Genomic DNA, 26,617 nt, shown 5'->3' on the forward strand with positions numbered 1-26,617 from the left:
GCTTTTATTACGTTGGTGAGGAATAAATGTCTTCCTCGAAGTGGTTTTGTAGGTAATCTGTATAATGTAACATACCACGGGAAAACATGTGGAAACACAGACTATCAATGCAAGTGTAAAGGGGTTAAGTAGATCTTGGTCCTGCCTCACTGCTTCCCAAGACAGGGGACAGAAGCAGGCAAGACTTGGACAAAGTCTTCTCTTACTCATTCTGATAACTAGATCATTGTGAAGGAAGGTCTTTGGGCTGGTCTAGGACAACACTGCGGTATTAGTCTACTGTGTGAGGATAAATCAAGAAAGAAATAGTGATTCAGGAGACTGAGGAGGTGTCTGAAAGCCCTGGTGGTTCTCAGTAGGGTGCAGCTTAAATGCCATCCTTTACTTACTAACAGCACAATCTAACTTTCACGCAACTGTGTCAGTATGAAATTTTAAATTTTCTGTATTTAGGACAGAGGAAGCAGCTGTTTTTTGGGCTCTGTTCTGATCTGTATTTTGAACGAGCCATCCTTGGTGGAATTTGGGGAACAAAACCAGTGCGCAAACAAGATTGCAAGTATCTGCTGCTCAGATGGAGACACTAAACACAGGAAGCCCAGGATTTGTTTTACATGACAAATTCATCAGAACTATAAAGCATTTTTTAAAAATTATGATTTTTAGAGGGTCAGACAGTGTTTACATACACAATACTAGTCTGTATGCAGACAGAGACTGGCATCGTGCCAAATGCCGACAAATTCAGAGCCCCATCCTCAGCTGGTACATATCACTGTAGCTCCATTGACTTCAATAAACTGGCGCCAGTTTACATTAACTGAGGAGCTGTTGCATTATGTGGAACGATTTCTTTTTTCTCCTTCCTTTTCTTTCATTCTTTGATGAAAAACACGGAAATGTCATTCTTGTTAGTTCAGAGAAAGGGGTCCTTATTTGGGAGTTCTACCTTTTCTTCCTTGGTGATATTCTCTTAAGGTTATTCCTGTTTCTACCCAATTTGTGATATATTCATGCTAGTTTTCTAAAAGCAGCGTGATAGGGGTGTTAAGTTAAAATTTCAGAGCTTTACGGTAATTCCTTACCTTGTGATTAAAATATGCATTTTATCATTGAAGTGATAACCCCTTCAGATTGCTGTCATATATATAAGCATCTCCCAGAAATGAGCAATCAATGAGTATTTTTGGTCATTTCTCTGGTGCTCTTGGAAGTAGCGGCTGAAGGGAGACTGATGATCAAAACCAGTCAAAAAAGATTCTTCTCCTAAATTTATATTCTCTTGAGACTATATCTCATGAAATGAAGGCTGCTTCAGGCTATGATATTGTTAGCTAAAATGAGCAATGAGGTCTGAAATCAGCTTTGTCATACAGTTACTACCTTGGCCCAGACAATTCTATTTACCACCTAGACCCGTCCTCTCATTTAGGTCCAACCTATTTCCTTTACATAAACATTTGTTCATAGCTCCATTCAGTGTCCAGTGGGTCTCACAAAAGTGAGAACATTTTCCTTCCTATGCTGATGGAAACGTTCTATTCTTAAAAACAAACAAAAAACCCCACCACCACCAAAAAAAAAAAAACAAAAAACACCACCAACAACCAAAAAAAACACCACCACACCTGTGTGTAATTGCTTAAAAAGACCTTTCATCATATTGTTTACAAATTTCTTTAAAAACAAACAAAAAACAATTTGGACTCTAAAGATCTCTTTTTGAAAGTGTTTATTCCTAAATTGCTATGGTGTTGTCTCTTGTCCTTGAGAAGGGGGATATTCTGAATACCTTCTCCTGCCATATGTACAAATTCTGTTTTATGTTCATTCTTGCCATGAACGTGTTGGATATTTTCCATTTTTGGATGAACTGGTAGCAAACAATGGACATTTGAAAATGGACTTCACATCTAATGTTGAATGGTTGTCTGATTTTTTCTGCATAATCTTTTGTTACTTGCTTACCTACCCTATATTTTCTCATTCAGTCATCTTGAGTCATGTAGCCACAGTCTGGCCAGATGTTCAGAAGAGATCTGCTTCTATTTTGGCATTTTAATAAATAACTTTTTTTTTTTGAAGTGCCCACTGTGTGTCTGAAATGAGAGTTTCTGGGCAATAGAAACTCTTGAAAATTAATATCAGTTACATGCTTAAACTGAAGATGAATTCTTCTGAAAAGCTGGCCTATATTAGGTTTTTCTGAATCCAAGAAAATCCAAGTCACAAAATTTTCAGTTGTGTAATTTATGAATTTAGGAGGGTATTGGCGGCCTTCTCCCAAGTGTTATGTTTTCCTTAAAGCTAGAGACATGGAAAGAAATTCCTAGATATAGGGAGGCATGGAGAAAAGTAACTGTTGACAACACAACAATTCATTCATTTCCTAACATCGCAGGTCATGTACTGTATTTTAACTTAAACAATAAGGCCATTGTTTGTACGGGAAAACAAGCACAGTTTATGTAAAGGTTAAAAGACTGAAAAGGTTAAAGGCTGGCTTGTTTTTGGCAAGCTGTGATTTGCTTCTCTCAGGTGAAATGTGGAGGTTTCATGGTCTGGCAATTTGCTGAGCTCTTTGCTGGAGTGCCTACAGAAGAGATGAGAGGCAGCTGATTTACTGTGGCTCTGTTCTTCACAATGGCCAATCTTGCCTTATTGTTTCCTTGTGCTATATCAAGCTCTGCTGTTTTCATTTAGCTTGTAAACTTTGCAGGGAAGGGACTGCCTCCTTCCTGTATGTTTATACAGTATCTTGTTCCATGCTAGCCGCATATCATCCAAAAGCCTTATTTTCCTTCATAATGTTTTAATAGATACAAAGAGGTTTTTTTTCAGCGTTATAAAGGAGATGCAAGGGATCAACATCCTTGCAACTTCAGTGGAATTGACTGCTTAACTGCCCCCCAGAGTCTCTCTTCTCTGCTCTCTCAGCTGCCAGACAGCTTGGGGTGGGAGTTTTTATTAAGTCGCACTCTAAAGCCTGTTTCTCTAAGGGACTTTGGGTCAGGAATTAATTTCTCCAGCCACTGATTTATCAGCATCTGAGAGGAATTGAGGATCCTTTCACAATAGAAAAGACTTGTGTCACTACTGATAGAGTGGTGTTAAAATTCGCAGCAGTTCCCCCCGTCATCTCTATTTGTTATATTCACTTTCTCTCTAGAATATACTGCAAATGAATTTTTATAGCAACTCTGAAAAACCTTCTTCACTAAATACTGGTTTTGTTCTATATTGAAATTTCAGAGCAGAATTTGATGTTTCTCCCTAGAAGTGGGTTATAAAACCATTACTCAGAGGTGTGGGAGGAAAGAACTTCAATAATATTAATATTTATGCTAGAAAACACAATTTAATCATTTAAATTGCATATAGATTAAAGAATTCTAGGGAAGACTAGAAACTATTGATTTTAAATTTTAGTGCTACAATTGTTTATGTAATGATTATCCAATTGTGTAAATGCTGCAATCCTGCCATTAAGTTTGTAATGACAAATGCTTAATTTTTGGCACCAGACAGCAGATATTTGAATGTCAGACACTGCAGATACGTGGTTTTCAATAGTTGCTGATACAGCTTGGCTATTATTGACTCTGCCTTTTTGTTCCACTGGGAGCTGGGAGTTCCCAGCATTTCTGCAAGTCAGTCTGGACTCCTCTAGGTCCTCAGACAGGTATATGGAAACTTGGGTGGCTTTCCAGGCTTGGCTTAGCCCAGGGATGTATCCAGTGTGCTATATACTTGTACACAATACATTATAAAAGTAAGAAAATGTGCCGTTTAATAAAAATCTGGTTTAGATTTGCATTCTTTCACATATCACTCAAAGAAGCAGAAGAGTGGTGTTTGTTCCAGCTGTATTTCCAAGGCAGCATTATGTCCCACACCAGGTAAGAGCAGAGAGTCCAAGCTGCGAAGGCTGCTCTCTTTGTGAGAGGATGATGTGAAATTTCAGTCTAATCCCACTGTAAAGTCTTCTGTTTACAGAGCCATACTGTCCTGGGACAGAGTCGCACGGATTGCAAGCATTCTTGCTACAAGGAATCTGGGCCTGCCAGGAATAGCCAATTCCCAAAGCTCAGCTCTGTTTAGAAAACTGGCTCTAGTATCAGAGATTATGGCAGAGAGAGCAAACGCTCCTCTAGTTTACCATAGCATTACCATCGAAAGAAGCCTCTTTTCAGGAGTTTGGGTTACCAAACACAGGATGTTTTCCCGGGAATGAGTGTATGCTTCAGAGATGAGGAGCAGGACTGACCTAGAAGCACATCAGTCCAATGTTTGAGTTGGTTTTGCTCGAAATAAGCACAGAGCAAGCAGGAAGCAGTGCAGCGCATGGCACAGACACATCTTCCCCAGCCATGAGCTCGCTTGCACAGATAAGCAGGCTGGCTACACACATTTACAGCTGCGTCCTGGCTAATAATTCCTGCTGAGAGGAGTTTTCCGCCTGTGGGCTTACGGTTTTGCTTTGGTGCTGGGCTGCATCTCCACTGCAGCCTGCAGGCCAAACCCACATGTAGCTGTGCCCTCCAAGCAGTTTGCCAGCACAGTGCTGTAGGGGCCACGATACCACACAAGTAACTGGAAAATGGTCAGCTTTTAAAAATATCTTTTATTGTGAAGCATCCTCTTTCAAAACAGAAAACTTCTGTTATTTATATAGCAGAGCACAGTGGTGTGCTAGGGGAGACTGCTGTATATCAACACACTCCATGCTTGAGGAATTGCCCTTCAGCCATTTTTCTGCTGGGGAGGGAGGACTTTGTTGCAATCATAGTTCAATGAAAAATATGGCTCCTCTTAGCAGATGCTCAACCCCTGCGTAGTAATTACTGCCTACTGTTTATTTTGCAGTGGTTACTGAGAGCTGTTGAGTCACTGACATCTTTGTTGAGAGTCCTGTTTGTTTTTTTTTTAGTGCCATTTGATGAAGCTAAAATCTGTTTCTCAGTGTCTGTTATTTTTCATGGGCTTTTAGAAAACTCTGCTAAAAAAGGCAGTGCTAACTGATCAGCGGCCAGTTAGCATGGCATGACAGAAACACCATAAGGGTGTGTAATTTTGAGTGTCTTAATGCATGCAGAGGCTGACAGAGCGTATGCAGATAGCAAGCCTTAAATATATCCCAAGAGCGTAAGTATATTTGTAGCATGATCCTTGTTAATCCTCTGTTCGTTTTCAAAAATGACTAAGTGAGCTGAAAGTCTACATTCCATTGTTTTAATCTGATGTTACGCCAAAATCCTTTGAAAAAGGTGGCTTAGGATCCAAATTCATGTAGCTGTTGCTGAGCATCTTTAGCCACTGTGCTAAGAGGAGAGTAGTACTTCGAAGGCTGATTGAAGCAACCTGGTTATAATCTTCAGTTTTCACAGGGATTCTGTGCTACTTTAAACGAGTCATGCAGACATGCTTGAGAAAAGGAAATGGACTTCTGATTGGTGCCCACATTTCAGCATGAGAATTTTGCAAAAAATGGTTCCCTGCTTGGACCGGGGCTCCCCTCAATGGCAGGAGCGAGATGGCTGTTCCCATTCAGGGATCAGCTTGCTGCTGCCTCTAAACATGTCTCTAATGGAAATAAATAGTAAGAAAACAGTGTAGTGGGTATGAGATGGTTACTCACATGGTTCTTTCCATTTCCTACCCTTGAGTCCCTAATGCGCATTCTTGTGTCGAGAACTACTGATGATGCAGGACCACAATACCACAGATTGAAAAAAAAAATGGAAGGAAAGTGGAGGAAAAAGAATCAATTAGATGTACTTATAATTAAAGTCTACTTAGCACAAGTTTGTTCTGGCTGATTGGACAAGCTGAATGAGAATTTTCTTGATCACAAAATTCTCTATCAAACCAACACATGTACAATCATTTGTTTACACAGAAACCTCCATATTATCCTTTGTTTATTTTAAAATTCAAGTTCTATTTTTAAATACAATGACATGCCAGTAAAAAACCAAAAGGAGTATCGGTATATTCATTCACTTACAGCCTCCTTTTGTTACCATCTTTTGCCCTGGCAAATAAAATAGAAGATTATGCCCTCTAATAGGTTCATTTGTAAACTCAGCGGATGTGGGCAAATGAGGGGCAAGTGAGGCAGCTGCATGGCCAGGATTCCTGACTCGTGAAAGCAGCTTTTGGCAGTGGCAACCAAGTCTTTGGTTTGTTTTGCTTTGGCTGGTCTCTAATAAGGCCCCCGATTTCCTCCTTGTTCTGGCTGCTGCTGCACTGTAGATGAGTCTGTAAGGGCATCTTGGGGTCATCTGGCTGAGGGGTTGTGGGAGCTTGGACTGTTCATATAGCCCAGAAGGACCAATTTCATTGCATTGGTGTTGTTTTTTTATACCTGTTTCCCTTGAACAGTTCCAGGCACGATAATCTGTCAGATGCTCCTTTCCAATAACTCTTGGAGACTCACAAATGAAATCCACAGCTAGGTTCCCCACTGTGGTTTCACCCATTCTTCTGTATTCTGGTCAAGATGTGGTGCCTTTCTCAAAAGGACACTTGGCTGAGCTGGGAGCTGTGGGACTGCAGCTTGAGTCACTGGGTGAAACTCTGTCATGATGCTCTTCCACAGCAGTATGATTTAGGTTCCTTTGGTGCCAAGTATGAGAGGGCTTGGTGAAGCTATTTTTAGGAGCTGCTGGAGACTTGACTATTAAAGAAGTCTAAGCTCGATACTCCAGAAAACCTCCAGCAGGACCCCCTCAGTGACTAGCAGTACAAGCCTGGAGCAGTCTGTGCTTTATTGTGATTGCAAGGATTATCCTGTAAAAGCTAATGCTCAACAAGTCAGTCCTTGTGTGTGATTTTTTTTTTTGAGTCAGAATTTCTCTGTTAGGCTGAAGTGTTGTGTGCTTGCCCAGCTCCAGGTGGTGTGGGCATGTGCCTTGTGAAACAAGCACCCGTTTCTGAGGCTGGCACAATGGTTGCAGTATTCAGCAGCCCAGGCTTCTTGGAGTTGCAAAGGACTGTCCATTGGAAAGTAACAAGAGATCATGAGAAAGTTTGTGGGTGTTTACAGGAATTTGCAAATTTCCCATTCATTTTCTCTGAGAGACTCACAAGGGCTGGCATTTCCTGACCAAAAAAAAAAAAAAAAAGAAAAAAGAAAGAAGGGGGGCCAGGGAGGGAAAAAAGCACTTGTCTACTTCTTATTGCTAATCATGTATTCAGAGTCACAGTAGGTATAGAAATTAACAGAATCAGTCCCTGTGGATAATGGGAGAGACAATCACAAGGCTGCACCCAAGCCAGACTGAGAACTGTGAGATTTCGTGGCATGTGGAGGATTATAGCTGCTGCAGCCCATAGCTCCAACTCGGACTTTTCAGAGATTAGGTGGTCTGTGGTGTTGGCTCCTTCTGCACATTACTAGTTTTGGATGTTGAGATTACATTCACAGTTCCTAAGTTCAAACCTCAGCATACTCCACACCCACAGATTCCCACAGTTTTGTCCTACAAAATGTCTCCTTTAACAGAAATCTCCCAGTTCTCATGTGCTTTCTTTTTTTCACGTTGCAATGAATGGCTTTGTTCTGCAGAGAAGCTTGAACTCAGTGTGTTTTCCCACCTATGACCAGCTTTCACATGCATGCTAACATTTACTGCAACTGCACTTCTGAATTTCTCAGAAATGTTTCAGCCTTTTTTTTTTTGCCTGCATGCCTCAGCTGTTCTTGTGAAAATGGGCGCAGGAGGATTTGCTCCCACTCCTACGGGAGGAGTGTCTTCACATGAACCACATGATTAGTAAAAGGAAAAAAAAATCCCCTAACACCTATTCCCTCTTCTTTACTCACTGCTTGCTACTTGTTTTGGTTTACTTTTCCTGATTCAAAATAATCAGTCGTAAAGGGAGCAGGTATTCAGTGATCAGTTATAAACCACAAAGAGTAATGCGCAATTTGGGAACCGCCAGTTAATTAATTATTATGGCACATCAAGGCTCCTTTGTGGTTGGTGAAATACAGATGCAGGAGGGAGACTGTATTGCGCTAAAGAGCTGGAAATGAAATAGAAAAAGGACGGAGTGGGAAGGGAAACAAAGTCACAGGGCAGTGACCAGCGCTACAGAAGAACTGACAGTAGACATCCAGGTAGTGTTTGTGAAACTCTGCTGCCTCTGCTTGTTTTTCACATGCCTTCTTTACTCATGTGTTTAGTCAAGTGGATCTTGTTCTCTGCAAAACATAACATTCTGCTCAGCCTAAGTACGTATGTAGTCCCACTGGGGCTGGAGAGCCTTCTCATGTGGCTGTAGTTAAGAACCATATGCATGTGCTTTGTTGGGCAGGGGTTTGTAATACATATTACAGCAGTAATTAGACTTGCTCGAAATCAAAATCAGGAAAGAATCCTTAGATAATTTATCCACAGCAAATAATTCAGCAAGTCTGTCACCAGTGCACTTCTGGTCTGTACAGATATTGCACACAGTAATTCATCTCTATAGAAAGAGCCCATCAATAAAGGCCACCCATTCTTTCGCACTGAAGACCACCAATCCTTCAGTTGTCATGACTTCTCTAAGCCCATTGTTCCTCACTTCCTTTCTCATATAATAATTCTGACTTCCATGACCTTTCTGTCTGCTCCTCCAACATGGGTTTTAGAGCACCTACCACAGAAACAAAGCTGAATCCTAATGATTATTGGTCCTCATTCCTTTCACCCTAGATGGAGCTGTATTTTCCTTTCACTCAGTTTCCGTTTAGACTTTCTTTTCCAATTCCTTTAAACTGTCTGTCTCAGCTGCCTGGTTTGCAAAGGCTTCTTGTGCTATGTTGCTGTGTTTTTCTCACACCCCTCTGAAAGCCACAAGGTCAAAACAATGCTTCTAATCTCATTTGAAATCCCTTGTGTACTTTGTTTATTTATGGTTTTGTGCCAGTTTTCTTGACAGATTTTGCTTTTAAATTGGGGTTGCAGTTTCTTCTCAGGGGTTGAAGTTCTGACTTCATAGAAATCAATAAAAAGCTTCTATTACCTTCAGTCGGGCCAGGATTTTGTTCAGAGTCCTGAAAGAAAGATTGTTACTGCTTGTGTTCCCACATCTCCATAATATTTTTGTAGTCTGTATAGATACTTAAAAATCGGAACAGGTAATATTTCTTTTATCGTGTTTTAGAATGACGTGTTTGACTATTTATTTATTTATTTATTTTTGATGGAATGAATCTAAATGAATTTTTCCTTAGGTTTGAATAGTACCTTTGCGTGTTTTGTGCCATTCTGCCATCCTTGTGGATGCTGAATGCGTTCTGAACCCCTTTGAAGCTAGTGGAAGCATTTCGACTGGACTTGGTGAACTTGTATCAAAAACACTAGTGTTTCCATACTCTGAAGTCAGAGGGAAGTTAGAAAGGTTACCTGTGGATTAAAATGCTTCTCATTGCAAGAGACAGTGAATCCTCCCTTTGTTCTGTGCTTCTTATTGTCCTGTTTGTGGGAACGCCTGCTTTATGAGGATTTAATGGTGCACTGCCTGCTTGTGCTTTAGGATATGCTTGTGCCCTCAGAATCTTAATGTTTGCACTAATGTCACACAAATACATATTTTTCAGCTGTTTGTAAATTAGAAGAAATTGTTAAAAGCCCAAATACATTCAAGGATTTTTTTTTTTAACATTTTATGCTTTAGTCTTCATTTACTGCATTGTGGGGATTTTAGATTAATAATTCCATACAGCCTATGTAGATTATAGTCAAGCTTAGAGATATGTCTGAGCTGTGCAGAGAGGTGATGTTCAAAGTGCAGGCAGGGGTGGGATCCAGCTCTGTATTTTTTTCCATATATTGTAGAATTTTTATTTTGGACACTTGTGTAGAAATTGTACTGTGGAAAATCTGTATCACCATTGTGAGCTTTCCCTGCAAAAACAGACAAGAACAGGTAAGGAATTAAAAAGTAATAATAATTAAAACAAATATACAGCTATTCAGTGGGACTGTTCTTTTGTAACAGGAAACTTTTTCCTAACCAGAGCTGTGTATGAGACACCAGGCACTCAAACTTGAATTTGTTGCACTAACTGTGCCCTGGGGGTTTGCTGACCAGTTAGGAGGATCAACAGAAGAAACAATAAAGCATTTTTATTAGCCTTGAAGTCAGACCAGTGGGAATTTTTCAGAGAAGGGCCTACCCTAGATCTTTTTCGTAAGCTAGCTTCCTCCAAACTATCTGATAGCAAGAGAAATAAAAACACTCAAAACAAGAGGGAAAAAAGACAAACCTACCATTTGTTAATTATGTAGTCTGATGTTTTGGAAATGTCAAACTCTGGCAGCTCCACACCATTTTTGTCAAATATTTGAGTATAAATGGTTGCAGACATGTTGTCTCTGTCATGAAATTTTAAGAGCAGGATGAAGTTTGTAGGCAGTGAGAACCGTACTGCCACTTGGACCTGAACTGTGTTTTGTCAAAGACTTGTAGCCTCATCATCCATTGTCATGGCAATTGTGTTCTGAGGTCTTGGGTGAAACAAAGGCACCATGCAAATGTACATCAAGAAACAGGAATTTCAGCTGGAGAAATCAATTCAGTCATTACTTCCATGTGATTTTCTCAGCAGTAGTGCTGTACCTGTCATGTCAAACAGCTTTTTCTGTTTCTCCTACTGTCCAGGAACACCTGAGCAATGGAGTTACGGGATGCCTGCCCTTAGCTTAGCTTGCTGCCCCCTGGGTCAAGCTATAGACATTTTAATCAGACAAAAATAAAGATCAGTGATCTCAAGCAGTGGTGCAATTGGCTGCTAGGTAATAGTACTTCTAGAAATGAGGCCTTCTGATCTGGGCCTTTTTCCCACCCTTACATCTTTCTTTGACCTAGACCGTAATTGCTGTAAAAGTTAAAGTCCCAAGCATTTGATATTAATGGGAAATGGGATACAAAAAAAATTTAAAGATTTGATTTAATACTGCATCTAATGTGCACTGAATTTAATGGCTCTCTCTGAACTGCTGAGCGTAGGCTTGGATTTTTTTATACGAAAGTAGTAGCTGAAGCAGAAATGGGTTTCTAAAATAGACTTCCTAAGCAATGTCACCTGATTTTCAGTGGTGTCTTAGCGCTCTTGAACTCAAGAGAATTGAAGGTGCTCACTTTTTACAACCAAACCAAAAAAATATGTAAGATTTTCTCAGATGCTTAAAAGTAGTATCAGTGAGTTCAGTGACACTTCTTGCAGCTATTGACTTGGTTGAATTCTGAGTGATTTTTTTTTCCCTGTATCAGAGTCTTATAGGCATCTCATCACAATTTTTTGACTTATTTTTGGAGATGACCATCAGGATCTCATAGCAATGAAGTCAATCTAACAGTATGCCACTACTCTCAGCAATGTCTTTGCACAGCTAAAATAGACCAAATTATTTCTCGCTAAATATGCTAGTCAGACACCTGAAATACCACAGCACTGATGAACTGGGGACAGGTAGAGCCAGCTTATGATTTTGCTTGTGATTACTAATCATTGGTTTCTTTATTGACAAGGTCACCAGAAAGCCATGGAAAACTTTATCCCCAAATGCCGAGATTACTGGCATTTTGTTCTATTTCTTGAAGAAAAAATGTAAAAAACGTGAAGCACTTGGAGAGTCTCTGCCCTTAAATCTCTTTACAAGAAACTATTTTTTATTATTAGATACTGGACCAAGCTGCTCTGCAATTTTTCCACTGCTATTAACCAGTAAATAACTTCCAGCTTGTATTAACCCTTTTCACTCATGACAAGCAAGACTGTTTTGTAGCTGCTGGACATAATGAGAGAAACAGATGAGCTGAGAATTTAAGGCAGGGTCTGAAGCTGAGCTCTCTCGTGTTGGGACTGTTTATGAACTCCACTAAAATTCTCATTGCTGACTCCCTTTGAGAGCTGAAATATTTTTATCAAGTAGAACATGTTGGGAAATGCATCTGCGGTGATGCTGGATTTGATCTTGTGCCCGCTGAAGTAAATGACAGCATTCTTGTTAGCCTTTGGGAAATGGCTATACTTTGCAAAGATTGTCCCAAAAATACATTAGTATCCATTTGATAGGTCCAAACTGGATATCTATAGCACAATATCCAGTTCCTAAATCTGCCTGTCCAAAGACAGCAAGACCTCAGAGATGATTGCGGCCTGTACGATGATATCTAACCAAAACTGTAATATGATTAAAAATATGAATACATGTTAAGGAGGAAAGCAGCTCTATTTGAGCAATTCTTGAGAGCGAAGTTCTCTAGTCCTGCATGCTGCTTCTTGGATGTCCATGTTATGCCAAGATTGTGTCCCAGTCCTGACTCCTAAATCCTCTGCCATGGCTTTATTACAGAGCAGGGCTCTTTGGGTGAGAATTTTCTGGTGCTTTTATGGATTCTAAAGATGTGCAAACACTGCGTGATAATTTAGAATATAAAGGGAGTATCCTGCCTAGATACCATGTCCAAAAAATCCTATGCACCTGCCAGGCTATAGCTGATCTTTATTTTCAGTGCTCCATCATATACGTATGAATCTGAGGAGTGGTCCTATTACAGAGATAGATGAGGACTTCCCTTTAAAGGGTGCGTTTTTATCTGTTTTTCTTGATATGCAACATAAAACATCTGTGCTATGAAACTTTGAGATATTTTGTTTCACGTTGATTTTCAGTGAATCCTCTCCAAATGTTGTACTGATCTGACAAGAGTTCTTACTCTTTTCTACATTGATGCCATATGCTATGGATGAGGAAAATTTCATACCTACTCTCACTTTGTTGCAAGAGAGGAAAAGTAGTTACTATGACCATTTAAAAATTCTTCTGCTGAAAAGATTCCCAGGTACTATTGCATTTTATTTATGGGAATTAAGGCTCAGAGGCACTGGTCTATAAAGTTCATTAGGTGTTTAAAATATATTTGAGCTTCTTGGCCAGAGAAAATTAACAATTGGCAGGAGGTCACACAGGAACCTTTTGGTAGAGCTGAAAATTGGTTCCAGGCTCCCTATGGTCCCTGGAGAAGGATTCTGGCTTTTCTTCCTTCGCTTTCTCTTGTGGGTGTTGCACAAAGTTCTCCAATTCAGCAGCGACTGAAGCCACCAGAGTCTAGCCATTGGCTTGAAAAAAAAAAAAAAAAGTCTTGTGTATGAGTAGCTGTATTATCACGAAAGCTATCTGAACTGTAGCTACTTATCCTAGCCATAAAGGTGGCCCTGTAGAGCTAGTTTTAGTAAGTTTTTATCTTTCAGGTTGTAAGTGTTCTTGGTGGAATTTCTTTTGCTTTCTGTTGCAACCAAACTAACTGCCTGAGGTGCACTTATTTTCCCCACTAGATGTGTCAGCTTTTTATCTCCATCACAAGAAAAGAATCAAGGCCCCTTTAGGCTGTCATCAGTGGCTTTGAAAGTCATTCTCCTCCTATGCTGTCCCAACCCTCAAAAATAATGAAGATATCCAAAATAGTTAATCTGTGCTGGAAATTGTTAGTAAAAATAAATATTAAATTGGTATTTTTATTGTTTTATATTTCAGGTCTCTACGGCTAGCAGGGAGACTACTATGATTTCAGCTGCAATATTTGATGGATAAATCCCTTATCCCATCTGCTTGCTTAATCCAGGATTCTGAAATGCAAATGATCAGAAAAGGTAAGCGTAAGGTTCTTTGTATTTTCATCTGGCTTTTAACTCGGCTGTGCTGCTAATAAGAATGAGTCTGCAAGGTTTGGGGGCCCAGTTAGACTCGTGGGTATCTGAAATGGATGTTGTTGTTTGATGCTGCTGAGCCTGGTGCACCAGAACAGATCTCATTACAGGTTTGGGGCCCAGGTCACAAGAGAAAACAACAGATGGATGAAACGCACATAAAGAGAAGGGAAGATAAAAGGAGTAGAACTGGGAAAAGTTTAGGCTAGTCAAAGGAGTGAGGGCTTAGTGGCTATCTAGTCTGGTTCCAATGGGATGTTTTGTATTTCTGTCCTCTGTGGAGGCAGACAAAGGAATAAAGACGGAGGTGTGCAGAAATTATCCTAGACAGAAAACTCTGCTAAGTTGGTCCTAACTCTGAATATGTGCATAGCCTAGAACTGTGCGTAAGATGTGATAATTTTGTCTCTGATAAGCTGGGTAATTCTGCATGCAAATCATAAAACTAAGAGTATTTTGTGTTTTAAAACTAAGCTGGAAGACACATAATGCTGGAAAGCTACTCTGTATGTTACAGTCTTTTCCTGATGACTTTGCAAATCTTCTTCAAATTAATGATTCATCTTATTCGTATTTTAAAAAAAAAAGAAGATAGAAAGTTTTGTCATAGTACTTTGCTATGTATAGATATCTACTCAAAATGGGGAGAAGAAGGAAGGGAGAGATGGGGATGGGCTCTTAAGTGTTGTATTTAGCATTAAAGTCTCACGTTTAAAATAATCTTTTTGCATTCAACTGTGGAAACAGTGTCAGAATCCACAGGGGGCTGTTGTGCTTGAACAAGGCTACTCAATTTGGTTTTGGTTAAGCATAATTAATTTATTGCAAGACATGCAAGTATGGGGATTATCATCTGATTCCTGGGAGGGTGTGTGTTTTGTTTTGTGTTGTCGTTTGTCTCAGTTTAAATTTATCTCAATCACCCAATTTTTTACAAGCAAAAAAGATTGCATTTGGGGTACATCTTAGAATGTGTTGTTTATCTTGACCAGAAGCATAGCAAAAGAAGCAATCTTGATAGATTTCTATTATGAAAATGAAACAATCAACACGCAGAAATATGAGGAAGAAATTACACCCATTAAATACATCTAGACTGATGAATGATATGATGGCTGCCTATTCAAGTTGGAAATTTTACACATGATTGAAGCTTTATTTAGTCTAATGAAATGTGCTTCCTGAATGCTGCATCTGAGTGACGGCATGACCTAGAGCACAAAAGAAAGTATTATGTGATTAGACTGAGATCATTCTCATTTAAAGTCATTGTGATATAATTTTAAGTTTTTAATTAGCAGCATATACTTTTGTGTCCATTGCCTCTTTTATTGTGAATACCTTTTCAGGTCTTGTCCTTCCACAGGCTTTTTGAAACTCAGCACGGATTAACAGCAAAGGGGTTTGGAGTTCACTGATTCTCCCCCCCTTCCCCCCCCCACTTTTTTTTTCTTCCAGTTGTGAATAGTAAGGGGGGGGGGGGCGGGGCAGGAGCTGATCTTTCAGAATGGGATCATCTTGTGCTGAACTCTTCATGTGGTCCATAGTGCATTCTCTACATTTTCTTTATTCTGGAATCCAACTTTAATCACTTCTTTGACTTATGAAAATATTAATAGTCATATCCTTTAAATTAGTGAAATTGCATCAGTGTTATTAGTGGTGAAGCCACTGATTCTACTCCCTCCCTCCTTGGTTATGGTAGCTGGGATTTCAGGTGAGAGCTGTGGCATTGTACTGCTTTACACCTAGCTAGGATTGGTACCTAGATTTCCTACACCCTTGTTTTACCTCACTTCACCTTTATGAGCTGGGTCTTTACTTTGAAGCTGTTTTTGTATACCAAGCTGGAAGGCAACAAGCCACACAGAAAACACCAGTCTTTTGATTAAAAAACATTAAATCACTTTTGATTTATGCAAAATTTAGCGTGGTTCATAATACAACTTTATGAGCTATTGAGATTTCTGGCACCATAAAAGGGTTTTGATAATGGTCTTCAGCAGTTGTTACTTAAGGTGATGCTAAAAAGTAATGAATGGGGAAGTAAAGGCAAGGGGGAGAGTTTGCTTCTCAAGTCCACAGTTCTTTTCTTTCCTAGCTGGAGAGCTTTACGAGGGGTAAGCAAGCATTAAACAGATTCAGCGTGCTCTCTGTACGTGAAAGAGCTCACTGCAGACCCCATATTTTCAGATGAGCATTAACTTGCTGACCACGATCCTGAGTTTTAGCTTGTTAGCTAGGTTGACTGATGAACACTCAGGACCAGACAGATAAGCCAGACACTTAATCTATCTACTGTATGTGTTCAGCCAGACTAAAGCTTTATCTATCACTGCAAACTGCACTTCAAGAGCATATTGTATAGCTTCCCATTACTATAAATTAGTGAATTTGGAGCCTGTGGCAATTTAACAACCTCTTTCATGAGACAACTGAAGGTATGCATGCACCTGTAAGTACTTTATTTTGTGCCCATGTGGAAGATTCGTATCTCATTATTCGTTAGCACAACTTTATTGCTGCCTTTAGTTAAAATTTGGGAAGGCAAAAGAGGAAAATCAGAACAGCCTCTCAATGAAAGTTTTTAAAAATATCTCAGTTTGAAATTTAAGGTAATAACCTTCTCAGATCATTTATTTAACTGAGCATGTGGATATTTTCTTGCTCAGCTTTTTGCTTCCTGCTACTACGAAAAGTATGAAACTAAAAAGAGGACATTTAAAGTGCATGTGTGAATTGGAATAAAATCCAGTGTTGAAATATACAAAATAAATGATCTTTCCTTAAAGGAAACTCCCTTCCCTCCTTTTTTTTTTTTTTAATATATTTTAGTAAGTTATTCATACATGTGTTTCACAGAGGTCAAGCAGCGCATTTATAGATAAGGAGATCCAATTCACCTGGTCACTGTGATACCACATACATAAGGCAGGCTTCAGATATGCTCAAGACCCCTCCCCTCCATTTTTTTTAAGCTATTGTTTTATCATTTTTTTCCTTTAGTGCCCATAGTAAGTGTGTGTTGGTGTGCAGGGACAACATTTGGTCTCAAATATGACTACTAAATGGCTGCACAGGGTAGGTTGCTGATAAAATACAAGGAAAAGGTTGTACGTGAAAACCTGGTGGAGCACAGTAAAGGTATGCAGCAATTGCTTAAGTTAAAGTTTATCAATAGCAAGTTCTTTCATTAGTTTCCCTTCAAATGATATTTTGTAGTTCGTTAATCATTTTCTAGTAATTGGAGAAGTCTGGGTACAGTCTGTAGAGTAAATGGCTGGTGTAGATTTGGACCAGCCTTTGTGCATTATAAACCTGTCAACAAATATTATTTTTAGCCATGGTGTAGTGGCTAGCATTGAAGAACATTGGAGAAGGAGGAATGATAATGGATATGGGACAAATTACACATCACAAATTAATTATATGTACCACTTGGCACAACAAACATGAATTAGGGGCATGACCATAATATATGTTTTTACTGCCAACAATTATTATCTGCTTAAGTCACGTCTTGGATGAAGAGTGGATCTTGTGATGTTACGGTAAATGCTTGGAATATGAATAAGTGGACACCTATGGTTTTAAGGTATAGAGATGGAGATTAACTACTTGACTGTGGATATACTTCAGGTGCCTACGGAAGAAGATTTGGTTTCCAATGCTAACTGCGGTGACTGAGTGGGATTGTTTCCATAGGATTCAGTGGGTTTTTGGACTGAGTCCCAGTGTCTGACCTGATACTTTTCTTAGAGATATCTGAGAACAAGCAGACCTGAACATCCAAGAGATTAGCAATCGCTGGAGCTATTGTAAAGGGCCACTGCAAGACCCTTTATTTACAAGTTAAATAACTTCTCTAGTGTATTCTGGTGAACTTTGGGCAGTCAGTGGTTAGCTTCCCTTAAAATCAGACTGAGGAAGAGGTAGGGCCACCTCCTTCCGTACGCAAGAGTTTGGCTGGGTACACATGTTGCTCAGCTGTAGAAACTCTGAAGCAAAGACTGCAGCAAGTGTTGAGTTTTGGATTCATGGACTGTGGGAAAACTAGTCAGCCTTGTAGGTTTCCTCTGCTGCAATGCGACTCTTGATCACTGTAATTTTGAATGATTTCTCGGACTACGTGAACCACAAACTGACCCAAGCATTGCTAAACAACAAGGAAGAGGAGCTGCACTTCTTCTAAGTGTGTTTCTAACATTTGTCAGTTCTGCTTGCACTCCTCAGGCCTGAGGAAATGAACTGAAAGTGGTTTCCAGGGATAGTCCACAGATAATTATGAAGAAACTCACAGCCGCACCATGAAAAAAAAAAAAAAAAACTATTTGTACTAACAAATGAATGATGGTGATGAGGATGTAGTTTAAAAATAGTTTAAAAATACAACACACTTTTTTTTTGTTTTGCAAAGCTTGTTTCAGGAAATCCTGGATTTTAGTGGGAATTGGGAATCTTTCTTCTTTGAAAAATGATGCATTTTAAGAATTTATAGTGCTGTATTTTCACAAGGTTAGAATTTTTGGGTCTAGCTTGTGATGTGCTGAAGTAAAGTAATGAAATTGTCATTTTTTCTGCTGTAAAGATATTTCCCTGACCATTTTTATTACATAGCTGTGTAAAAATTGATAACAGAAGAATGTAGAAATATTTCTATACAAATAGATGCAATAATTATGGCTTAAGGCTATATAAAGTACATGTAAGGAATTCATCATACATTTAAATACATATAGAAGCAGCTCTGGAACTGATTTAAAAATCTACGGCAGAATGACACCAGCATACATCATCAGTATCTGGCCTTCTGAAATTCAGAGAATTCATTAAAAAATACAGCTTGTGGTGGAGGGAAGCATAGAGTTATATAGCAAGTGAACACAGGAATGGCTGGCAAGAGAATGGTGTGCTACAGATGAACTGGATGGTGGACAGATTTGCATGTAAAACACATGGGAAAAGTCCCTTCTGTTTATTTTTTTTCACCCCCTTATTAATTTACCGCAACCACAAGCCATGTGTTCTAGTTCCTGTCTGGGAAAAGATGCTGGCTAGGCCATGTTGTGACTTAGTTGAACTAGTGATCTAAAATCAGCTGGAAAACCCCAAGAAATTCTGAATTGCTTATAAAAGAGTTAAGGAGCGCTGTCTGTAAACCACTCAGATTAGGGACAAGTCCATTCTGGTCATGTTATTGTGTTCCCCGTTGTGTGTTAACAGCTGTAATGAAGGACATTAGTAGTTGAAAATCAAGCAGACAAAATATTTTCAATGAAAGTTTATGCCTTATATTGCTGCATTCATAGTCTGCCCCAAAGTCTGTGTTTGGTGTAAGAACAGCAGTGAGTAGCCTGTGCCCATGCTGCAAGCAGTAAGTAATGTATAGTCATCCTGCCCCAGGGGAAATCCAGGAAACAGGCAAAGCCCTGCTTCATCTCCTCCTTTCCCTTCTTGCTTTCAAGAGGAGGGAGAAGAAGAATGTTCCTGTCCCTTATGTGACACAGATCTCTTCTGCATCAGGGATGTATGGCAGACTTGAGGTTCTCTCTAGTCCTCCCTCTCTTCCAGCCACTCGCAGAAGATTGAGCCTCTTGCCTGCCCTCAGCTATTGACTTTTGATTCCGTATCCTAGATAGAGATGTGGACATTTTTACTGTCCTTATCCACCTATTTGTCAGCAGATACGAGTAGTAATAATTTTCCACATAACAAGGAAGAGTGAGAAATGAAAATTTAGAAAAAGAGGTGTTGATATTATTATTCAAAGGAAAGCTTCCTTTTACAGGTGCTTATTTAAGGAAAAAAAAAAGCAAAATACTAAATGTTAAAATGTATTTAAACTTTGAATTGCATATAGTGTATAATTATCCATAGTGACTATTATCGCATACACACATATTTTGCAGTGTTATTTTTGCTCATTTTCTGGAGCTAAGACTAAAATACCTGTGATAATGCAGATGGGAGGGGTTTTATTTATTTTTTAACATGAATATGAACTTTTAAAAGTCTTTTCCTGGAGGTAAAGGTTTTGATTTTGATTTTGGAAGTGTCAAACGGCGTAAATGCCAAAACAGAAGAGGGTTATTCTATTGTGAAAATACTCTTAGCTTAGATGACAGCCTAAGCTGGTATAAATATCTGGGATTAAATGTACCTTTTTTTTTTTTTAAAGAAATGGCTTAATTTTCAGGGATGTTATGCTATGTTTTCTCCCACAGACTCAATGTGTACAGTAAACATGCCAATGAGACAAGCAAAGAGCCCCCATTTAGGGGCTGTTTGTGTTAGGCAAGTTTTCCCTCTGCTTACCTGTGTCTGTGAACCCGAAGAATGAAATGTTTATGCACAAGAAAACTTAAATCTTGATGTGAAAAGTCAGTATGCAGAGAGGTAGCAGCTCAGAATTATCTAGATGTGTTTGATCTCACATAAGTGATGTAGCTCATCACTGTGCATGCCAGAACTGTGGACCATATACATCACATACAGTACAGCATACAGCTAGAAACTCAACCTACGGCTATTGGGGCTCATGGGAAAACCCTCAACTAGTGCTAAAATAGGAGGAACAGCCTTGTGACAAGAGCTGGCACCTTCATGACAGGCATATCCTTTCACACTGTGGTATAATGCAGTTCAGCATGCTTTGAAGACCCAAATTGGTGGTGGTCCTGGCTTATCTTTCAGTAGATACTGATCTTTATCACAGTCATAACAAACTATTCAGCAGAGTTGGAGGGGGTGAGAGAAGCCTTTGGCTTCGTTTAGAACAAGTCTGATGTGAACATTAAGATATTCTGTGCTTTGAGTGGCTGGCCTTTTTTTGTGTCGAATTTTAAGATGTATATAAAACGTGGTGTTATATTAGACCTACTCTGTTGCACTGGATGGAGCAAAGAGCACATTTCAGTGAGATGCTCAAAATATCAGGCTTCTAATTCTTGTAGTTTGGATTTTGAACAAAAGGGCATTCTGTTTAATTCTTTTATAGCTACAGCTGAGTGGCATGGATTTATGAAGTGAAAGGATGTCTGTTCTAGTATAATTTCCCAGGCATATGCAATTTTGCCTTGGTAACTTCAGATCCCCTTGATTCAGAGTTTGAGTAGAGAAAATACAAAATTTTTCAATGGTTAGAGGAAAGTGGGGCAAAGTGTTATCTCAGAACTGTGATATTAGGCTTCCAGTGGACACAGAAACTTGACACAAATCAAATGTCAAACTAGCTGATAGTAGACAGGAAGGATTAGTGTTGACACAGCAGACCTGACCCCTGCCAGCAGCGTAGCTGTGTTTAAATACAGCCACGTCTATCTGAAATCACCCCAGGCATATGAGCAGCAGAAACTGAAGGTGAAGATATAGGAAATGTGGTGTGATAGGACATTCTCATGCCTAATTGGGCTGACAGCTCAGTCTGGATGGAGGACAGTGTTTATTTACTCTTTGTTGTGTGATGAGCAGCTAGAAAGATATGCTTGCTTTAGCTCATGCTGATATTGGTCCTAACACCGTCTGGCTCCAGCTGCAGTAAACCAGGACAATACAACACAAAAACTTCCTATTCACCATCACTTTTAAGTCTGTCCTGGCACAGATATGCAATGACCTCAGACCACAGTTGGGTCTAATAAGGAATTTATCTTCATGGAAATGTGACCTCTTGCTACCAAAAGGCTACAAAAATACAAGTAACAATGGGCAAATGAAGATAAAGGTTTATCCTGGCCATGTTGCATTTTCCAAACAGTTCAGCCCTGCGATGAAAAAACTACAGTTTGACATAGAGCGCAGTCTGAAGCTTTTACAAAAGTTATCAAGGTCATGGTTGAAAGAACACATTATTGTTTTTGTTTTTATAGGTGAAAATTTCTGGATTGATTCTCTCTCCTTTCGAATGATGCTGACAAGCATTCAGCATCAGTTTTCAAATCCCAGAACCCAGTTTGGTCACAAGAATAGAGATTTCAGGAATTTCAATTTTTCACCAAGGAATAATTTTCTCTCTTAACCATCCACACTAAGAGCTCATACTCTGTATGTGCTTTTAATCTTGACTTCAGTATATTTTACTGTAGCTAGTTTTACTTACAGTTTAATAACTTCAGCCTTATTTTGCCTCAAGCCATATTATAATGAATAAAAAGCTTTTCCTGTGATTTAGTTGAATTTATACAGCTGCCCTTGAAACAGCTGCATAACTTTTCCTACTGACTAGGAAGGAAGGCAATTTAATCTACATAGACTGATCAGCTGAATTCTACTTCCAAATTCAGCAGTGCCAAAAAAGCATGTGGAAATGAATCCAGATTCATGAGCGCACTTTTAGATATTGTACCTGATATTGGTATCTCTTAGTTATGCTGGACACACAGAAGTAATTTAGACTGAATAGGGATCATATTTTTATATGATTCTGTATGGCACCAAGTACAGTGTACATCTTCAAGCTGATGAGGGCCTCTGGCACAACAGTAATGGCTAATTCTAAACTTAAATGGAAAATGGTAAATAGATTTGGGAAGAAGTTTGCATCAACCATTGAGTCTCTTGCAATTGCATACTGCTAGGTTCTTCCCACGAAGCCGGTAGCATGATCACTGCTGGAAGTCTTCCAGAGAGCTTGCAAATAGGTGTGATCCAGCAGCTGCTCAATCACAATCTACAGAGAGATGTGTCAAAAGTAAATTTGCAGAGTCTGTGCAGGGGATCTGACCAGAAAGATGTGGCAAGCTCAGAATTGTATGGCTTCAAGCCTTTAACTTTGTTCATTTTATTTCTTAGAAGTTGGCATCTAAAATTGAACTATAGCCAGGATCCTACATGGGTTCCAGCTGACCAGGGGCCTAGGATAGTTAGTAATATGTGCTGTATGGGAATGTGCGTACAAAGTGCAGGATGGAAAATAGGAAGGAAGAGGCAAGAGGCCAGTAGGATGAAGCTTTGGGAGCACGTGGTTTGAATACAACTGTGAAACTCAAGACATATCATCAATTTGTGAAACTTATTAAAGAAGAGCTCAGCTTCATCTTAAAGCATGGAATCCTCTCTAGAATTCAAGACACATAAGAGGAATTAACTTGTAATTCCTAGTAGTCTCCTGAGTACCTGTTAATAATTATGGTTGGCCTTTCTGGCCTTAGAAACTTTGAATTACCTAGTGTTAAACCTTTTAGAGTAAACTAGAACACAGCACAGAATGCTGAATGTGAAAAGTTATGTTTATTAATACTTCTGTGTCCTGACAAGTACCATGAAGTATATGGTTCTTACTTGTTCAGGATTAGCAAATATCAAATTGAAGAACAATGATTTACATTTACAAAGAGAAGTCTTGCAAAAAAGGAAAAAGGCAGCAATAAACTCTACTCTGAGATCATACTATTAAACAGAAACATTATTAAAATAAAGTTTTTGTTTTGTTTTGTTTTTTTGAAAATGAGAATTGATGTTTACCTTATTACTAGAACAGCTGGGCAAACTGATCAAACAAAGCCAAACCAAAACAAGGACAGCAGAAGTGCATAACATTCATTTCAGTATTAAAAAAGAAAGCAAAGAAAGAGCAGCAAGTCAGATTTGATCCTGGAGTGGAGTGTGCACTCTAAAGATATTATAACGTAATAAAGTTGAAGCTCCCAACCAAATGTAGAGATATGGTGCAATGAGTCCTGTAGTGAACCTTTTATTCGTTACGGCTCTGATGAATTTCAGATCAGTTCTCCATTCCAATATAAAGGAGGCTTAAATGTAGTGTTTTTGTAATATATGTTCAGTTAAAATCCCTCCTCCCAGCTTTCTGCTGCCAGAATGAGGTAAAGAACCTGGATATTTTAGAATTCATAAGCCAAGCAGTAAAATGGTGCACATTTGTATCTAGCCTGATTAAGTTTTGGGAATGCACCCAGAGAAGGCTTGGCTTCATCCGCACAGTTGCTGATGGATAGACACACTAGGACTTTATTCAATGAATTGCTGTGTCTTAAACCTTGGCAAATGCCATCCGTGAAAATTCATGGGGAATATAAGGCAAGAAAAACCTGACTCCAGTTGTTGTACAAAACCACTGTACAGAATGACAGCTGGGCAACCCATCCACCTGCAAACTGACAAGAGCTGAACGTTAGGAAGTTGTAAATGAAGCACTGAAGAAATCTTTGTTCGAGGCCTGCATTGAAATACCTAAATATCCTTGATCTCCACTTGTATGGGAGAAAAAATTGAAAACCCACCATCTCTGGGCAGAGAGGAAAAATATGTACTTACTGAATAATATTGTACTAAGAAATTTCAGGGAAAAAAAAAAGAGCCCCAAGTTTTGTCAACTATATATTAAAAAAAAAAAAAAAAAGCCAATTTAAAGTTTGGCAAGAGAGTTTACCATCAAAATACTCCTTCTCTAAGCTGTCTGGAAGCCTCTTGAGACAGACCCTTTCCATCCCTCTCCTCCCTCCTCTACCACAGCTCAGGCCTTTCTGCAACCATATTTTGGGATCAGAAAGTTTTTCAGATACGAAGTCTTGGACCTGTTCAGAATCTCTATCTGCTTCATTTCTGATAAGTATAGTAAAGGCAGTAATTATCATCCTTTAAATATACTGAATGCTGTCTTACTCTGTAGTGGGTTAGAAAATGTGATCATACTAAGGCAGGAAAAAAAAAAAAGAAAAGGAAATTCTTACATTATTAATGGGATAGAAAATATAGCCTTTCCCGTCAGTTTTAATTCTTACTATGAATGTCCACACTGTGTTTGTGACATTTTTAAAAGCCTGGATAGAATCACACTGAAGTGAGTGTTTGCGAAGTTAATAGAAAATTCTGGACCTTCAACTCTGATAAATGTAACTCTTGAGTACTATGAAAAATTTCATTTTCAAGGAAGCCTTTACTTTTTATGGGAAATTTTTCCAGCTGAAAACTTTTACTGCCTCTACTATTCATTCCCCATTATGGACCAGATTTGGAAATACCTGTGAAAAACAATATATTTGGTTTCAAGGAAATCACCAGGAATGCATGGATGAAAGCATTATAATTGAGGACATCCAGATCTGTTCTTACAAAAATGCTTGATATTTACATGGTCCATTACCTACATGTGCTGAAGACCATTGCAAACATTGAAACTAAAACTCCAAGAGAGTGAGAGTTAGCCAAGAAAGTCAGCTGCGTGTGACTTTGAGAGTCGTATCCCAAACACTTGGAATACATCTGCATTGCCTGTCAAGTTGTGCCATATTTGCAGTTTGATGGGTTTGGTCCTAGAACTGCTGAGATATAATAGCGGAGGCATGTAAAACCATTGCAGTCACAGAAAAAGGATGTTTCAGTATCTTCGTGCGGAGAATTGTTTGTGTTTAGAACTAGCAAGAGGAGTTACAGATGTCAATCAGAAAAAATGAGCAATTCACTTGCTCTTTTGCAGAGCATTCTCTTGAATTCTTTATGATGCTTTAAAAAGATGGGGTTGGATATGAGAAGAAAACATACATTATTCCTGAAAATATTCCTGAGCTTATTCATTTGGAGTGACTTCTATTTAATCACTAAGGTAACTGGGTAAGAAAAATACAGAGCAGGAAGCCGAAATATTTGGGTTCGATTGCTGCTTTGAGACAGACTTTCCATGTGATTATGAACCTCTGTTTAGACTCATGTTTACCTACACAATGGAAACACAGAATATGAAAACTCATGTCCTGGGCTGCATCTCAACCCCAAATGATCTCTTTGTGTCTTTTTATGCTTTTTAACTGGGAAAAAGAGTACTTCATTTCATTGTGGTCACTTGACGTTTAATTCATTATTAAATTTAAAAAAGTGTTTATTGAAATTCTCAATACGAGATCTCTTGATGCTAAAAATACTTATTGATTACAGGAATCTTTGATTGGAATCCTGTGTTTCTGAAATGGATAACTGAAGAATGTTAATGGACCATTCTAGAATGCAGGTTCTCCCTTCTCATTGGAAGAGCTGTAGCCACTCTTTCTTGTTCATTTCTACAAAATGTATGAGATATATTTGTTCTAAAATGGAAATAATCCTTCCTCCATCTTTCTGCAGTTTTGCTAGGTGGATTGCAGGCCTAACTTTTGAGTCTGGCTTACTATATTAACTATTTTCTTCGTGCCACTCTCATTGTGAGCTACATTGAAATATGACTTGGTTGAGTAATGAAAGCTTTGGGATCCTTGCTAAGAGCATGGCTACATCCTTATGCCGTTAGAGACAAGTTCCCAGTGAGCTGGTGTTACCTTCACAGTTCAGTGCAAATACCCTGCATATGTATGTCTTTTAGAAGAATAAAATTCACATTAACATGATGCTTTGGATCTGTGTCTCATCAAGACTATTTACTGTGTTATAAATATCACCTGATATAAATATATACAACTTTTGGCTCCATTGACATTTTTTCAAGCTAGCTTGAACACTTCCATGTGATGTTGTGTTGCACATTACAGGCTTAGCTATATGGTCCTTTGCATGGACCTGAAGTAGAATAGATTTTACTTCTACATTAAGTCCCTTTCAGCAGTGTGTAAAGAAGCTGGAGAACTGTAGTTGTACATTTATGACTCTAGGTCCACGTTCATCCAATCCAACTTCAGGCACTTAACTGTTGTGATGAAGCTAGGAAGATAATTGCATAGGTCAAGTGGTCTTATGCGAATAGATGTATGCTAAGGAAATCATTACTGTGTTCTCTTGACTGCATAGACAACGAACATTCTAAATTAATGCGCTAGTCATTGATCCATGTTTCTTCTTCCTTAAATTAATCCAATTGGATTAATTTAAACTATATTCACAGTGGCAAAAAAATAAAAAATAAAAAAAAAATCTGAAGAGGCTGGAATGAATGTTTACATGTTAGCATTTAAACTAGTGTAACCA

General features: G+C 38.9%; 1 protein-coding gene across 6 annotated transcripts in view; it reads left to right on the forward strand.

Annotated features, from left to right (window-relative positions):
• LOC310896546 (uncharacterized protein) overlaps positions 1-26,617 on the forward strand; it is a 282,713-nt gene that overhangs the window by 192,599 nt on the left and 63,497 nt on the right. For 5 of the 6 annotated variants that reach the window (XR_014581583.1, XR_014581585.1, XR_014581586.1 and 2 more), the window contains one exon: positions 13,536-13,651. Coding sequence is in view for 1 of the 6 variants with exons in the window: in XM_083828962.1 (XP_083685088.1) it covers positions 13,536-13,549 (14 nt within the window). In the remaining 5 variants the exon portion in view is untranslated. Of the gene's footprint in view, positions 1-12,673; positions 12,844-13,535; positions 13,652-26,617 lie in introns of all 6 variants that reach the window. The other variant, XR_014581584.1, reaches the window with a different exon arrangement.

This window comes from Anser anser (assembly GCF_964211835.1).
Source record: "Anser anser genome assembly, chromosome: 3".
NCBI lineage: Eukaryota > Metazoa > Chordata > Aves > Anseriformes > Anatidae > Anser > Anser anser.